The 17,965-nt window shown below is 44.2% G+C and overlaps 1 protein-coding gene across 2 annotated transcripts in view; it reads right to left on the bottom strand.

Annotated features, from left to right (window-relative positions):
• FGF18 (fibroblast growth factor 18) overlaps positions 1-9,241 on the bottom strand; it is a 125,617-nt gene extending 116,376 nt beyond the window's left edge. For both annotated transcript variants that reach the window (XR_011360223.1, XM_069954231.1), the window contains exons 1-2: positions 8,558-9,241; positions 8,436-8,472 (exon numbers count right to left, since the gene is read on the bottom strand). Coding sequence is in view for 1 of the 2 variants with exons in the window: in XM_069954231.1 (XP_069810332.1) it covers positions 8,436-8,472; positions 8,558-8,883 (363 nt within the window). In the remaining variant the exon portion in view is untranslated. The remainder of the gene's footprint in view (positions 1-8,435; positions 8,473-8,557) is intronic.
• Between the last annotated feature and the right edge of the window lie 8,724 nt (positions 9,242-17,965).

The raw sequence follows: 17,965 nt of genomic DNA, 5'->3' as shown, positions 1-17,965 counted from the left end.
GCCGGAAAATGGTAACCCCTGCCTGACCACAGCCCTGCTGCAGTCAGGCAGGGGTTAACTGCAGCTAAATTAAAAAACAACAGTTAACTCACCTGATGCCCATTCCCGGCAGCTGGGCCATGCTCGGCGCAGGCAATGTGACGCACACTGCCTGCGCTGGGGATCCCCAAAGCTCTCCCGGGCAACCGAGCACCTCATCGGAGAAGCTCGGCTGCCAGGAGAGCTTCGGGAGAATGACAGAGGCATGAGCTTCGGGAGAATGACAGAGGCATTCTCCCAAAGCTCTCCCGGCAGCCGAGCTTTTCCGATGAGATGCTCGGCTGCCCGGGAGATCTTTGGGGATCCCCAGCGCAGGCAGTGTGCGTCACATTGCCTGCGCCGAGCATGGCCCAGCAGACATGCGGATGTTGGGAACGGGCATCAGGTGAGTTAACAGGTTTTTTTTTATAGTGGTCGCCTCATACAGTGGAGATGCAGCCATTTTTTTAGCTCCCCCACCGTATGGGGCGACCATACCTGGCGTATAAGAAGATTTTTCAGGGTTAAAAAGTCGTCTTATACGCCAGGAAAGTACGGTAAGTTGAAGTTATGTTCACCCGCCAATACTGCAGTATCGGCCAGGTTGAACAACTCAGAGAGCGGCCTTGTCACAGAACGGCAACTGTTTTGCCATGTGTGAACATGGCCTTAAAGTGCAAACAGCTGCTGGAAGCTGTAAATCACTTCCTGTGATAAGAACAAGAACTTCTTCAGGGTCTAGTACAATGTACAGCAATAAAAAAGTTTGTGCTCAAAGGAGCATCCCATCCTGACACAGATAAAAATAGCTGTACACAACATGTAATATGTATTGCACTGTACAGAGGCACTACCATACAGCTTATACGTGTATGCACTTATATTATAACTGCCATTAAAAAAAACACTTCTCACACGGCAGAGACATGAGAAAAGTTTTCAATGTATGGTCTAAGTGTTCAGACGCCACTAATCTGAACCCCACTTTCTAAACTCTAACTGCTGATCACCAACCTTATAGCTTCTGTAAAACTTTTTTGCCATTTTTTTTAGAAGTGCACTGTGAACCCCTGTTGTTTAGCTGTGAGCAGCTTTATTTTATTGTAGTAATATGGCATATACTAGAGCATTCATTCAAGAGATTATAAAGGAAGGAAGATGTAATGTCATGCCTCCAGAGACACCACTATGGTTCAAATAAGAAAATAGATAAATGACGCAAAGTTAGTCTAAACATAAGAAAATACATCTTTATTAGTCACCTATAACTTAGAAACACATAAAAAAAACTTTAAAAACAATTCAAATGATGCAATAAGATGCAACATAAGAGTCCAATCCCAAGGGAAACCAGGAACAGCTCATGTAACAGCACTATCCTTCACCATACAAACGGAATCAGAAAGACGCACAAATTTGGATTAAATCATTCTTATGGTGCGTTCATACATATTCAGGTTTCTAATTAAAATTACCCACTAAAAAAAACAGCACTGGATCTGAAAATACAGTTGTGCTCCAAAGTTTAGAATTTATGTTTTTGTCCTTTTTTCAGAGAATATGAATGATAACACACAAACTTTTTTTCCCTACTCATGGTTAGTGGTTGGGTGAAGCCATTTATTGTCAGACTACTGTGTTTTCATAATGACAACCAAAAATATCCAAAAGATCCTGATCAAAAGTTTACATACCCCAGTTCTTAATACCACATATTGCCTTCAGCGCCTCCACTTCAAGCCCTCGTAGCATGTGAGGTGCAAACCTTGTAAAAAGTCACAAACTTTGGTGTAAACACGTTTGCACAATAGTTGGTAGCTTGTTGCAAGGTCTACATTAAGCACAACCTTTGTATCATCCCCCATAAGTATTTCAGAAGTATTTACTACATATGACCGACCACAATGTAATTGGATCTTATGTTTTCACCTTTCCTGTCCTTTCCCTTCACAAAGGCCACCAGCAACCAGGCTGTACAGAGAACTGCAGTGTGACCCAACTACCAGGAATACTGTAGGTCTGCAGCTTCCTGCAAAATCTAGGTGTCCAGCAATATTTACCCCCCAAAAATAAAATCTGATGCTATTTAGGCAATAATTCAAAAGGGGATACAGTAAACCACCCCTTCATGGATATGATTGTTAAGCTCCCAGAGGATAGATGTTCACTGATCATAAAGTAGTGGCATATCCTAGTAATATGCCATCATGTAATGAAATGTGAAACCTCTTCCTATTCTGCCTTGTACTACTACTACTACTACTACTACTACCACAATGTTCTGTGCAAAGTGTCAAGCACGCTCTTGCTGAGGGCTGTAACACCTCCTCACTCCCCCTCCCATCCCTGACCCAGCTTGGGACTTCCAGCAGGCTGTCAATAAAGTGAGGATAGGGGGAGAGAAGGTGTAACCACCCTTAGCACTTTAGGAGCTCAGGAAAGCCTTCTTGACACTTTGCACAGGAGAATAAAAGCATTTTCTACGTCCTGGAAGCACAGATAGATATATGACAGGTACTGTGTACCTTGACCTAACAAACTTGTGATACTGCATTGTTTTATTTGGCCCAGTATATATACAATTGACCGCTACTCTTCACATTCAGTAAAGGGTGGCACAATCTAGTTTTCAAATTGTATAGAAATGTACACATCCACATAAACAGCTGGTGGTGACAGCCCAATCAGCCAAAGGCGGTGTCGCTGTCCTACTTCAGTCATTGATTGGCTGAGCAGACTGTTACAGCCGAGACAAAGACCGTCTCGAAAGTGGGCGCGGGATTGTTTAGCATGGAACCCAAAGACACCACAGGAGGACCCTGGGGTAGCGAGGGGAAGTAAGAATAAGAAGTTTCTTATTTACCATGCATGAGCAGCAAAACCCAAAGGGACTCTTTAGTTCAGCTGTAATTCACATTCCAAACTGCTGACACTGTTAGATAGTGGTTAGGACAAGAAGAAACCTGGTACCTTTGATATATCTGTCTGTGGTTCCAGAATGTAGAAGAATACTATTATACAGTAAGAAGAGTCAAAGAGGCTTTCCTGATCCCCCGAAGTGCAGCAAACACCTACTTACTTCCGCCTCTTATACCTGACCCTGCTTGGGACTCAGGTTCCAGGTGTCAATAAAGCAAAGAGGGGGAGAGAGGAGGCATTGCAGCTTGCAGCTATTCAGAAACTTGGAAAATCCTCTTTGACTCCTTGTACCAGCGCAGTACACCCGCTTCCATTCTGGCTGTACTGCGCCTGTGCAGAATAGCCTCGAACTCAGTGTTCGCCGGAATTAGAGGCTATTCTGCACAGGCGCAGTACAGCCAGAATGGAAGCGGGTGTACTGCGCATGCACGGCGGCTTAAGAACGTAGGCGCGCTGTAGTCGTGCACGGCGCGCTCCTGAGTGACATTGGAGCTACTGGATGATTTGAATCACGCCCAGAGGGGCGTGATTACCGCCGGGGAACGCCCAGGGGACCCGGACTGACCGTGACTACCATCTAGCCGAACACCGCCCAGGTGACTACCTGAGGTAATTTGCATACCGGGCGCCAGTTTTATAAAGTTACTTTATGGATTACACGGGGGAGGCAGGGAGTATATAGAAACATGTATGGAAAGTGTGCTGTAAACAGCACATTTAAAAAGCTATATATGCGTTTTTGAGGTGATTGGTTCCCTTTAAGATAGGATTCTATCTTTTTTGGATGACAGAGGCTTTTCTTTTTTTCTTTTTTCTTTTTTTTTTGTGTATTTCTAATAGTGAATACATGAACCACAGTTTTTCCAGATTGGCCCTAACAATAAGGTTATCAATTTAAACAATGGAAATTATTTTAAAACACTTTCAAACGGAAATACAACCTGTCCGGCAAAGGACCAGGGGAAATGGCAATCATTACCTCAACAGCTAATGTGAAGGTGTTACATTGAAAATTCTGACACTTATATCGAACTATCTATGGAAAACAGGTTTGATGATGTAATTATTGAAGACGGTAATGCATCTTGGCACAGTGTTAAAGTTTTGGTTCAGGAAAGCCATATAAACTCAATGACATGGCAGCAAATAGTCTCAATCCAACTGCAAATTTAAAGGGGAAATTAAATAAACTGATCCATGACAAGGCTTCATCTTGCAAATCCTGTCTGTCAACTGCTCCTTGAGAAAGGTGGAAGGAGCGTGATGTAGAATATTGCTATCATTAATGAAGCCTATGCCTCAAAGAGGAGTCATAAAAGTACTAAAAGGTATTTTTTTTTGCTAATAATTTCAGAATTTTTTCCTTAACATTCAATGATTCCATACTTTTTCATCTACTTGATATGGAAAACACCTGCCATTAATAAAAGGATTTACTTTCATTGGTTGGAGGCATGCCTTATTAAGCCACAATGTTCAGCTATTAAACATAGTTCTTGGTCATATCTGTGATTTATGTGTTTGCTGTGAAGTAAAAAAAGCTGAGTGAACATCCTCTAAATGTGGTAATTCTATCATTTTTGTTCCAGAGCATGAGAAGGCTCTAGCCATCACTCTGGTCCTGCCAGTCTAGGACATAATAATTAAACTGTCAAGTAGTAAGAGGGTTCAAATTCTGCCTGTTTCTTCTTTTTGATAGCAACAGACTACAAACTGGCAATAGCGTTGAGCGAACTTGCTGAACCTGAATGCGCGGGTTACTGGTGGCTGGAGAAGTTGGATGCTTCCCTAGGGAGTCCTGGATAACATGGACACAGCCATAGGCTATGTTCACACAACTCCTTTTTTTGCCCATTTTGCGGGTGTTTTTTTGGGCAGTCATCATTTTTACGCCAAAATCTTTGTTTTATGCGAATAGCGACATTCATTTGCATAAAGCGTCTGTGTTTTGGCAGATGACGGCCCTCCAAAAAAACTGTGACAAAACGACCAAAAATGGATGTGTCAACACAGCCAAAGGCCACGTTCCCACAACATATATTTTGAATAATCACGGCCGTTGTTATGATTTGCAACAATGACTGTGATTAATTCAAAATATGCATTGTGCTGAAATCAATGGAATCCTGGACAGAGTGTATACTCCGGGATCCCAAGCAGCCACAAGAAAAACTGACATGTCAATTTTGTGGGGCCGCTATTTATTGAATAGTGGCCGCACAGAACTGTCAGTTCACACAATGGAAAGTGCAGCTCCGGACGCACTTTCCATTGTGTGCTATGGTGAATTGGGATGCAGGTGCACACGTGTGTGCCCGCATTCCAATTTAACATAAATGAAGTTCACCCGGCCGGTACTGAAGTACTAACCGGGATGATCTTTCCCGACACTGTCACAGAACAGTGGAGAGAAGAAAAAAGTACCTGGGTAAGTATACTGGCATTGCCAAAAATGCCTTCACAATGAGTAGAGTAAAAAACATAAAATGACTGATTTATTAGGTAAAATCAGTAAAAATGTACATAAAAAAGCAATTACAGGTTTCGGCAGTTTCATCTCCCTTCACCAGACTGCATGCAAGGGATTGTATTGCTTATATTTTTTTACTGATTAGAGCCGGATACTGATACATGTTCTTTTGTTTGCCACTCTGTTTCTATTTTCTTATTGTAATTTTTTTTTCAGGCCATCTTGCCTGGGCTGTTTTTAATAGCAATTTGTAAAATTACAGCAAGCGCAATGGACACAGACAACAATGGACGGGACCTGTCCCATTAACATGAATATGAAACATTACTGAACATATTCTATATGTGAGCTGTGAGCTTCATCAATTGAAATCTAGATGTACAGGTGTCACCTTTCATTGTAATACAGCACAGATCGCTTTACAGTAGCCTCCTACTTATAACCACAGATAGAACAGAAAGTCTCAGCTTAGTTTTAGGATTAAGGGATAGAATGAAAAAGATCATTTTATACTATAGATAGTAAAATGGTAAATTAGAAAAAATATCACCAAAAATTCTTTAAAAACATGTTTAACGTAAAAAAAAACACTTCATTTAAACTATAGGTTATTCCCTGATGAAACCTTTGGATCCTGTCAGATCATTTAGGGATACCCTTCCAATGTCTTTAAGCAGCTCGAGCTTAGTCTCTAAAAAATGCCACTATAAAGCTATATATAAACTACTATAAAGATGCCCCAGAACTGATACTCCTTAAAGTCTACAAATAGTTACTAAAATAACAGATACTAAGTTAAAGGAAAAATCCGGCCATTTTTAAAAAGTCGGTAGCCGGCAGGGGCAGGGGGGAATTTACCTCTTACCATGCCCGCGGTAAGTGGCCTTGGGACCCCTGCCAGGCTCCGAAATCTCCCCTGCTGCCGATGTCACAACCTGGCTTATTGACAGCTCGCTCAGCCAGTCAGTGACTAGAGTAGGATGCCGCTCCAGTCACTGATTGGCTGAGTAAGCTGTCCATCAGCAACTCGGGGGAAAATGACTTCTGGCGGGAGTCCTGAGGCTGGTCCTGCCACTCACCATGGGCACAGAGAAAGGTATCCCCCCTGCCCCTGCCGGCTGGTGTATTTTCCAAATGGCCTGACTTCGCCTTTAATACTGCCCAGAGCAATAATAGAGCAGTTTAACAGGCATAACTGTCTGAAAGACACACATGTTTATGTGGCCAATGTGGAAGAAAAACACTCCAAAACCGCTTTGTGTGAATCCAGCCTTTAAAGTATGGTTCTAATAGACACCATGTTCATTTTATTGCTTTGGAAAACTCCAGGTTCCAACTGTATAAATGCCAATAACGTCCAATGTTTTAAAGCTGCTATAGTAAAAGATCAGATTTTAGCAAGTGCTTTCTAGGCAATACGCCAAATTTCATCTGATTCACTGGAAGGAATAAGAAAAAAGCCCTGATTAATGTCCTGTTCTGCATTACTATAAAGGGGTACCTTTAGGCAAAGAGTACAATATACAATATCAAGCCAGAAAGGCTAGATCAATCTCTGAACAATCAAATTTCCAAACCACATTTTATGTAGAAATCAATACGCTCGCACTTTATAATGTGTATTCCCTGTGTTGCAATACGCTTACTGGCAGCTTTAAGAATATACAGTTTCAAAGAATTCCCGACTTATTATACAATCCGTGCAGTGTTTTAACAAAGTGTTTCGAATGCCACTTAGAAAATCAGTGCTTAAATTACAGCCACTGATGGGTAATACAGCATCGCTCAGCCCCAGCAATCTGGCAAATGTCATATCTAGTCTTACTCATACATTTTTCCACTTATTTTGCACATTACAGAACACACTTAAATCTCAGATGTCATTAACAAGACAAGTCCAACACGTTCCAACTGAGGCTTTCTCACAGCGTGACACCATACGGCTCCAGAGGACAGGAAAGTCTATTTCTGAACGGCAGGTGTACATAACACTTAGCTGGCAGCTCCATCTCTCTATTTCCTAACTTCTTAGTAAAAGGGGAAAAAAAAGTGATCCTGCCTGATGGTGGAGAAGAGATACAAGGAGAAGGATGTGAGACCCATAGTGTTTGTAAACATCATGGCTGTCCTAAAACTGGAGGGGGTGACCTTAGTGGTAATAAAAGCATTAAAGTGACAAAGATCGTAAAGTAAAGCCTCATCTGACTATACGGATGGACACTTTAAGGTCACTTTCACACAGCAGCAGTTCAGTCGCTGTTTCGCTTTGATATATGTAAAAGTGGGTCTTAAACACAAAAGATGTAAACATTTTTCCGATAATAGGATCTGTTCCAAGTCTTGATACAAAGTACTGACCAAAAACTAGATCTCCCATCAGGTCTTCGGCCAAGAGTTGTAGTTATAAAGCATCTGGCAAGCCACAGGTTGGGGAACACTATTAGCAGTAATGGTGTAAAGCCTAGTTCATACAGAGGGTGTGTGCCCTGTTCACACTCACGTGTACCTTCCCACACCAAGAAGTAGAAACAGAGGGGAAAAATGACTGCTAACGCCAACAAAATCTTTCAAACATTTGGGCGCATTTTTTTCTAGGGCTGGAATGTTGCTGCACTATAAATAAGAAGGAATTTTTTTTCTTTTTTTTTCAAATTCTTCTTCCTGTATGTGCTTACACTTATTCCTTCTTTTAAGTCAACTTTACTTCTGCGGTCACATAATTAAAATCAATTTAAGGAAAAATCTCATCTCCTTTGGAAAGAGAAGAAGAAAAAAAAGACGGAAAAGGGAGTAGTCTTTCCTTGGCAAAGAAAAAATGTGGATTTTAAGCTAAGTTCCTTAGGAAGCAATTTTTTTTTTTTAAAGTACAAAATGAAGTGTTCCCATATCAATAGGCGGCTATGATTTCCCCAGGACCCAAGTCCCCAAACAAGAGATAACAATATAGGAGAGCTGACCAGAGAGACAGGAAGGAGAAGAGCACTGCATCCATCCCAGCAATGAATCAAAGGGAAGCTCAGTCACCTACCTGTAGCCCAAAGCACAAGAGCAGGACGTGCAGACATCTGCAGGAGACAAAGCAAGAATGACACGGTCAGACCGAGCTCAGCTCCTACCTAACCCCACACACAAGAATGTGACAGTTCTTACAGGCAAGTGGCGAGAGATAGAACGGAGTGCATAGCTGGGGAGAGCAGTGGCTGCAGGCCAGTTTCGGAGACGCTCCTCTTCTCTACAGGACGGCTCCGCGGTGATCTACTAGATTGCCAGGGATCGCCGTGAGGTGAGGTGATAAGTTCACTTGGTCGCCGTGCTGGAGACTGCCTCACAGGCATCAGCTCGTCTCCGGACTCGTCGATCCCCCTCCTTTTACTAGCAGACACGCACACCCTCCGCCCGGGGAGAAGTGAAGGTGCTGGGACGGGAGCTGTCACTGATCTCCGATTGGTACTGAACAAAGAATGCAGCAAGTTCATTCAGTGCGTAGGAGCGCAACTCGTTAAGATGGCGCTTGCCATGAAATCACGGTGTCCGTCCATCCTTATTTTTTTTTTTTTACCGTGCGTCTTCCAGGTTGTGCAGGTCATAGAGGTCAGAGATGCGTTACCGGGCCGCTTCCTGTCTTCTCATCCTCAGGCACAGAAGTTGCCACCTGGCTACCTAGTCAATGATAAGCCCAGCAGGCCCGGTGGCTGCAGAGTGCCCAGGGCTAGTGGTTGTCATGTAAGGGGAGCCATTCCCACACAAAGGCTGCTGAGGAGAAAGCCAGCCTGGTGCTTAATCACTCCGAAATCTCTTCAAGGCAGCTCCTCATTCCTGGTCCAGACCAGTGAAATAACAACAAAAGTTCAGATTTCTAACATAAGGGATGAATCATGTGGAGAAAGTGCTGGGCTGAACAAGGGCTGGGAGCTCTTATGCCTCTCACCAAAGAAACCCGAGAGGGAAACATTCGCTTTCTCTCAACAACAATCATTTGTCGCCATTCATTATCTGAACCAAGTGAAATGACTGCATCAGACGGCCTAAGTCATTACCTAACATTTTCCTTTGCAGACCTGAAGCGGTTTGTCTGGGCTTTCGCTAGGATCAGAGGACTTTTCATTGTTTGGCCCCTGAGCGACTTATGTAAAATTGTTAATCAAATAATATTCCTCCCAATGTTCGGTGCTGGATACTGCCGGAAATGTTGTAATTGTTGCCATAAACACAAAGATTTGGCCGTAATGACATACATGCAAGGAGGAAAAGTGCTCCAGTCGTTGTAAAATGATTCCACTCTAAGTGCGCCGACTTTTACTGAAAAGCTCTCAGCTAGAATTCTTAGAGTATGTTCCCACAGGGCGGATAGGCTGCAGATTTTAGGTATCGGAAAATACTCAGCAGTACCTACAAAGTGGATAACAAATCTGCACAGAATCCATATGGAAATTGACCAGCTGTACAGATGGTTGTTGTTTCCACAAACTCAAGAGGAACTACAGCTTACTGAGAGATCATATTACAAGCTGCCAATGCAAGTCTATAAGGAGTGGAGGAATTAAAGTCAGGGAGAGTGAGTGCAGGGAGACATATGAGCTACTGTTAAGGGTACTATTACACGGAACGATTATCGTTCCATGTAATAAATGCAACGAACAGCCGATGACAACGATCATTGGCTGATCGTTGATATAGGTTCTGACCTATTTTTGTCGGGCACTGACCGCGCACCGCTACGTGTAATAGCGGTGCATGGCCGGCGACTAACAATATACATTACCCATCCACGTTCCAGGGCTGCTGCTGTGGTCTGCTGTAATGTCAGAGTGGCCTGTCAGCTGACAGGCCACCAATCACAGGCTGCGGCGGTCCTGGCCTGTGATTGGCTGAGTGGCATGTCAGCTGACAGGTCACTCTGACGTAAGAGCATGCGGGACCCGGGGAGAACAAGACTGCAGCAGCTGCCCTGGAACGTGGATGGGTAATGTATATAGTTATGCAAGGGCTGCAAGGACATTGTAACGATGTCCTTGCAGCCCTTGTTTAACAATTATCGGGTCGTGTAATAGGCCCAGTAAACGAGCGACGATCTAGCAGATAGCTGCTCTTTACAGGTATTATCGGGCCCTGCTCGGCCTGTGTAATACCACCCTAAGGGTCCTATGACATGGGCCAATGTTAGGTGCAAGTGAGTGCCGATCTGTCAGGTCAGTGTTCACTTTCTCCTTGTTCCGCGCTCGCTGCCGACACTATTAGACGAGCTGCAGGAGGGAGTGCCAGATGATCTTTAGGTCGTCTAGGTGGCCCATAGTAGATAGCGGCAGTCGCTATCGGCATTGGGTTTTTTTTTCAAAGTGTTAAAAGACAACAATCAGCCGACATTGTCTGCTGATCATTGCCTTTTAACCCTACCGATTACACCTATATGGCCAATAATCGCTTGGTGTAATAGGGCTTTAAGGGTCCTATTAGACGGTGTGATTTTTCGTTTTCTCTGATTAATGATAAATGATTGCAAACAAGCAATTTTGTGAACAACGCAATTATGATGGTTTGTATACTCTAGTATGTGAAGGATCGTAATAAGCGTCGAAAGATGTGTACATAGGCCGAACGATTTGTGAAAGCTTAGCCAACGATTTTATGGTCAGTTCAAAAGATTCGATCAACGACATATTAACAAATTTTGGTTAGTGATCCTGCTGCTACCTCCAGTACTAAGCCAGCTGCTGCTGAATGTGCCCCCAAATGCCATGCTGTGGATATAATAGTGCCACAGGGAAAGGACAGAGATCACATCAGAGGCAAAACTAAGAAATAATCGGCCCCAGACTAAAGGCCCTATTACAGGGAACAATTATCATCCTGTGTAATAGAACACGATCAGCCGACATGAACGATGTCGGCTGATCATTGTAGTCATTTGTCTTTCAAAATGTTGAAAGACAAATGACTTATATAGCAGCAATCAGCAGACCGCTGCTATATGCTTTGGGCTGCCCGGACGATCTAGCGCCCCTCCCCCGGCTCTCACCCGCTCCCTGCTGCCACGTGTCGTAGCGGCGGCAGTGAGCGGGGAACAAGGAGCAAACGAGTGCTGACAGAGCTCGTTTGCTCCTCACAGTCGCCCCGTGTAATAGGGGCTTAAATCACTGCATTCATTTACCCAACATTACACTATATAGACCCCCCCCCCCCCAACACAATGTACCCCAAGCTCTGAATCCCATAGACTCCCCCTCACTAACATAGACTCCACTAATAGCCACCATCTCTTAGACTAGGTTTACACCACATTAGCAGTGATCCAGAAGGCCCCATGTAACACAAGCTCTGGCATAGGTCCCAGCGCATGTTAATCAGAACCATAAATCCCCAATTATCTAACGGAGGCCAAGGGTGTTGGCCTCAGTTTGAGATGTATGAACCAGGGTTTGCTGAATGGAAAAGCGTGAACCTCTCTACTCCATCAGCTGAATTCTGTAAAAAAAAAAACTATATTGTGTAGAATACTTTTTTGTACCATGGGGCCTAGTAGCATTTGCCAGGTATGTGTCAAGCGTATATGTTGGGGACTACCCTGAAAAATATATGTCATGTAGGCAGTGTAAACCTAGCCTTATATACACTCCTGCTCATGGCTTCCTTCTGTCTCACATAGGATCTGTTTATGGCACCCTCTCTATCACATAAACTTCCATTGTAGCCTCTTCTCTCTGTTTCTCATAGACCCCAGTCATGGTCCTGGAGGCTCCAAGACACATGTGAATAAATTTGTCTCCATGCTTTCCTCCCACTTTCGCACAGACTTTCCATGCTCATTTGTGTTCTTGCCCCAGAAAAACAAAAACAGCCCTAAAGTCTTCACCAACAGGTGTCCCACTTCTCTGCAATCTGCTGTTTAATACCTGTTGTTAGGGAAAATCTGTCTCCAGTAACAGACAGAGCAGGATAAATTACAGGGGGCATGGCTTAGCACGGGCTATGTACAGGAAAGAGCCTGAGAAAGGTCTGTGTACCTGAAGGCTGAGCCAATCTACCTGATAAAGATCATTCAAACTATGCCTTAAAGGTAGATCATGACTTCTTTCTTATTTCTCACCACCCGTACAGCTTAGGGCAGCTGTCTTTTTTTTTTTTTTATAAAAGAAAAAAAATGCCAGTTTTTACTGTAAAAAGTCAAAAATATTTAGCACAGAGCTCATTTGTGCAAATTTTTTTAACTTTTTGCTCCCTTTGTTCTGTGTTTTTTTTCTGCGCCTTTTATTTATTTTGAATTGATTTTTTTTTACTGTCCTTATTTTCCTTGTCTGCCCATGGGAATATAAGGACTAGGACTATCAGGGTTGGATATATTCTTTTTGGGGGATGTGAACATCTAATGATAAATTAATTTTTTTGTCAGATAGTATGTCAGCATTGTTTTGTATATTGAAGAATTTAAAGCTAACAAAACAATTGATGGTAGCGGTGGGATTGTGTTTGGATATACTGTATATAATATATATACAGTGCTGGCCAAAAGTATTGGCACCCCTGCAATTCTGTCAGATAATACTCAATTTCTTCCAGAAAATGATTGCAATCACAAATGTTTTGGTAATAATATCTTCATTTATTTTGCTTGCAATGAAACAACACAAAAGAGAATGAAAAAAAAGTCAAATCATTGATCATTTTACTCAAAACTACAAAAATGGGCCGGACAAAAGTATTGGCACCCTCAGCCTAATACTTGGTAGCACAACCTTTAGACAAAATAACTGTGAACAACCGCTTCCGGTAACCATCAATGAGTTTCTTACAATGCTCTGCTGGAATTTTAGACCATTCTTCTTTGGCAAATTGCTCGCGGTTCCTGAGATTTGAAGGGTGCCTTCTCCAAACTGCCATTTTGAGGTCTCTCCACAGGTGTTCTATGGGATTCAGGTCTGGACCTCAGAAGAGCGGCTGGCCTTCTCCTTGCGTCTCATAACTGTGGATTAGAGTGCTCCCAGTCCATCACTGGTCTTCCAGCTTGGTGACATGTTCTACAGTAAGCTCTCAGAAGACATTTTCCATAATTTTCCATTTTCCATAGACACTTCATAATGCCAGGCACATGGTCAAGCAGTCAAGTGCTAGAGGCAGCAAAGCAACCCCAAAACATCAGGGAACCTCTGCCATGTTTGACTGTAGGGACCGTGTTCTTTTCTTTGAAGGCCTCCTTTTTTCCCCTGTAACCTCTATGTTGATGCCTTTTCCCAAAAACTTTGGGAAACGTTTGTCTCATCTGACCAGAGAACATTCTTCCAAAAAGTTTTTGGCTTTCTCAGGTATGTTTTGGCAAACTCCAGCCTGGCTTTTTTTTCTGTATCTGGGTCAGAAGTGGGGTCTTCCTGGGTATCCTACCATAGAGTCCCTTTTCATTCAGACGCCGACGGATAGTACGGGTTGACACTGTTGTACCCTCAGACTGCAGGGCAGCTAGAACTTGTTTGAATGTTAGTCGAGGTTCTTTAGTCACCAAATTCTTTTTGTGGTTTTCCATTGAAGACAAATTAAATGAGATTAATACCAAAGCATTTGCAATTGCAATCATTTTCTGGAAGAAATTGAATATTATCTGACAGAATTACAGGGGTGCCAATACCTTTGATCCCCCAATGTCTGCGACATATAACTATGAATATCCTTTGTGGATTTTCCTTGTAGAAACAAGAATTGTATCACTCCTCTGCTCTAATTTGCTGTGAATATCGCCTTAGACTCCGCCATTTTGTTTTCCTACGCGCCTAAATCACTGTTGCCATAAGCTACATACACAACATTTGGAAAACATATATTAGACACATGAGGCTTTCATGTGATGTAACATTTGTTACCGTAGAAACAAAAATAGAACACAAAGACTTATCAGGAGCCCCTTGTATAACGTTTCATTTAATTCTAGTGACTCCTAGTCTGTCATTTTTGTTTCTCGATGTATATATAATGCATTTTTAAAAATAATTCCTGTTCTACAAAGTGAAGGTCGACATGGTTGCCAACAACTTGTCAAAGCAACTGCAATCACCATGTTTTTATGAAATGTATACACTTTTGGGATGCACTAACATTTAAAGCAAGTACTCCCTGATTTTTATAGGTTGTTTATTTTTTTTTCATAAATATCCAATGTTAAACCAGAATTCTTTTAGATTTATTTTAATTTTAATCTAAAGGGGTATTCCCCCCAAGAGCTAAAAAAATAAAATGCTCCCAAACCTAGTTGGTCTTACTCACCAAGTCCAAGTATTTTGAGCCACCTCCCGTCTTTCTAGCTGCTTCTGTTCCATAGTTACAAGTTTTAAAAAAAAAACAAAACAGGAGTGGATTAAAAACACAGAAAGGATCTGTTCACAGAAATGAAATTGAGTGGATGGCTGCCATTTAATGGCAAATATTTGCTGTTATTTTAGAACAATGGCTGTTATATTGAAATAATGGCAGTTATTTACTGCTATATGGCGGCCATCCACTCAATTTCAACATTGTGTGAACAGATCCTTTCTGTGTTTTTAATCCACTCCTGGTTTTGGTTGCAATATGAGGACCACAATACTGACTGAAATATACGTAGTGTGAACGCAGCCTAAAAGAATGAAAATCTGCCTTGCTATCAGCAATGTAAAATGTCCAAAAACTCCTGGTATAATCTTAGGGCTAATCGTTCACTGTAATTAAAGGGCTTGGCCACTTTAAAGTAATATTGTTTAATGAAGAGTATTAGTTAGTGTACTCACTGCAAAACATCATCTGTCGGTGGTCGTTCGTCGAGAGCCCCTACACTTTATATTGATGGCCGAACCCTTGACAAGTGGCTGGTACAGCTGACTAAAGTCTAGGGTGTGAGGGAACCTTTAGGGTGTGTTCACATAGATTCTGCATCAAAATATGCATTAAAAGGTTGTGTAATGCGCATTCAGTGGGAATAAGGAGCAATCTGCCACGCAAACCATGATAAAATCTGCAGCAGATAATGAAATAAATGGCAGAAGTATCCCATATGAGGATTTTCATTGGAATTGTAACTTGGTTTAAGAGTGTTTGGGTTTAAGAGCTCACCGTTTTTCAAAATTGTGACTTGGTTTAAGAGTATTGCTTTGGTTTAAGAGCTCCCTGTACTGGGTGTGAGGCGGAGTGGGGGAGGGCCATGGTCTGCATAGCGGGGTCTACAGTATTGTACTCTGACCCAGGAAGTCTATCTCACCTTCCAAATCATGGCATATCCACTTCAGACTGGGGCTTACATCAGGGGACAGGACTGTGGAGGTAATCTCTCCCCGGTCCAAATCATGGCAGATCCACTTCAGGCTGGGGCTTACATCAGGGGACAGGACTGTAACCCCTCTCTCCCCGGTCTGAGAGTGCTGCTATACTGTGCCAACATATGTCCCACTCATTCCTTCATACTCCCCGCAGTCTCTGTCCGCCCTTGTGTTTCCCATCCTCTCCATTACTGTACAGTAACTTATAATATCACATATTCTGCTGTTTCTGAATGTTTGTTTCATTAGTTTTACATGTTGTTCAGAATAATAAATATTTATTTTTGGGGTGTGGAACCCAGTGGCGGATTATAATATGGGCGGTTTGGGCGGCCGCCCGGGGCCCGAGGCTCCGGGGGGGCCCATGCCACGCCGCCCACATTATAATCCGCCACTGTACTGTCCCCCGGCTGATGCACGGCTGCCGGAGGTGTCCCGTCCTATCCCCGGCAGCGCGCGCATCAGAGAGCTCCCCGTGCGCCTGTGGCTGTGACTGTGACTTCCGGCGCACGGGGAGCTCTCTGATGCGTGCACTGCTAGGGATAGGACGGGACACCCCGGCAGCCGCACATCAGCCGGGTGACAGACCAGGAGGCGTGAGGCTCGACGGGGGAACGGACTGCAGGTGAGTTGTGTTGTTTTTTTTGTTTTTTTTTGTGTTATCTGCTGGCAAGAGGGGGACCATCTATAAGGGGGGGGGAAGGGGGACCATCTATAAGGGGGGGGAGAGGGGGGACCAGCTATAAGGGGGGGGAAAGAGGGGGACCAGCTATAAGGGGGGGAGAGGGGGGACCAGCTATAAGGGGGGGGAAGAGGGTGACCAGTTATAGGGGGGGAAGAGGGGGACCATCTATAACGGAGGGGAAGAGGGGGACCATCTATAAGGGAGGGGGAGAGGGGGGACCATCTATAGGGGGGGGAAGAGGGGGGACCAGCTATAGGGGGGGAAGAGGGGGACCAGCTATAAGGGGGGGAAGGGCGACCATCTATAAGGGGGGGAAGAGGGGGGACCAGCTATAAGGGGGGGGGGGGAAAGGGGGACCAGCTATAAAGGCGGGGGAAGAGGGGGACCAGCTATAAGGGGGGGGAGAGGGGGGTCATCTATAATGGGGAAGAGGGGGACCATCTATAAGGGGGGGAAGAGGGGGGCCATCTATAAGGGGGGAAGAGGGGGACCATCTAAAGGGGGGGGAGAGGGGGACCATCTATAAGGGGAGGAAGAGGGGGACCATCTATAAGAGGGGGACCATCTATAAGGGGGGGAAGAGGGGGACCATCTATAAGGAGGGAAGAGGGGGACCATCTATAAGGGGGCCATCTATAAGGGGGGAAGAGGGGGACCATCTATAAGGGGGGAAAAGGGGGACCATCTATAAGGGGGCCATCTATAAGGAGGGAAGAGGGGAACCATCTATAAGGGGGGAATAGGGGAACCATCTATAAGGGGGGGAAGAGGGGGATTATCTCCTATAGGTTTAGCACCCTCCTCTCCTGACATCCTCTATGCTGCTGTGACCTCCCCTATAAGATCAGCACCCTCCTTTCCTGACATCCCCTGTGCTGCTGGGACCCTGCGACCTCCCCTATAAGATCAGCACCCTCCTCTCCTGACATCCTCTGTGCTGCTGTGACCTCCCCTATAAGATCAGCACCCTCCTCTCCTGACATCTTCTGTGCTACTGTGACCTCTCCTATAAGATCAGCACCCTCATCTCCTGACATCCTCTGTGCTGCTGTGACCTCCCCTATAAGATCAGCACCCTCCCCTCCTGACATCCTCTGTGCTGCTGTGACCTCCCCTATAAGATCAGCACCCTCCTCTCCTGACATCCTCTGTGCTACTGTGACCTCCCCTATAAGATCAGCACCCTCCCCTCCTGACATCCTCTGTGCTGCTGTGACCTCCCCTATAAGATCAGCACCCTCCTCTCCTGACATCCTCTGTGCAGCAAACATTATGTTTATTGGGGCCAGCAGGGAGGGGAGGCAGGCAATGTTTATTGGGGACAGCATTGGTGGGGCAGTATTGGATTATAATGTGGGCGGATTGACCGGGGGGGGGGGGGGGGGGTCCAGGTTGGGTGGACAGCCCAGGGCCCAAGGTACATTTAATTCGCCACTGGTGGAACCAATTGTCTGCATATCAATTATTTATTATGGGAAAATTTGCTTCGGTTTAAGAGTGGAATTGGATTACAACCACAGTCCCGGAACGAATTATGCTCGTAATCCAAGGCACCACTGTACTGTGCCATATTTTTCCAACAGTGTATATTAATGTGAAAAT

This window comes from Dendropsophus ebraccatus, chromosome 1, assembly GCF_027789765.1.
Source record: "Dendropsophus ebraccatus isolate aDenEbr1 chromosome 1, aDenEbr1.pat, whole genome shotgun sequence".
NCBI lineage: Eukaryota > Metazoa > Chordata > Amphibia > Anura > Hylidae > Dendropsophus > Dendropsophus ebraccatus.
The sequence above is the reverse complement of the archived record's forward strand: the minus strand, read 5'-3'. Positions and strand labels throughout refer to the sequence as shown.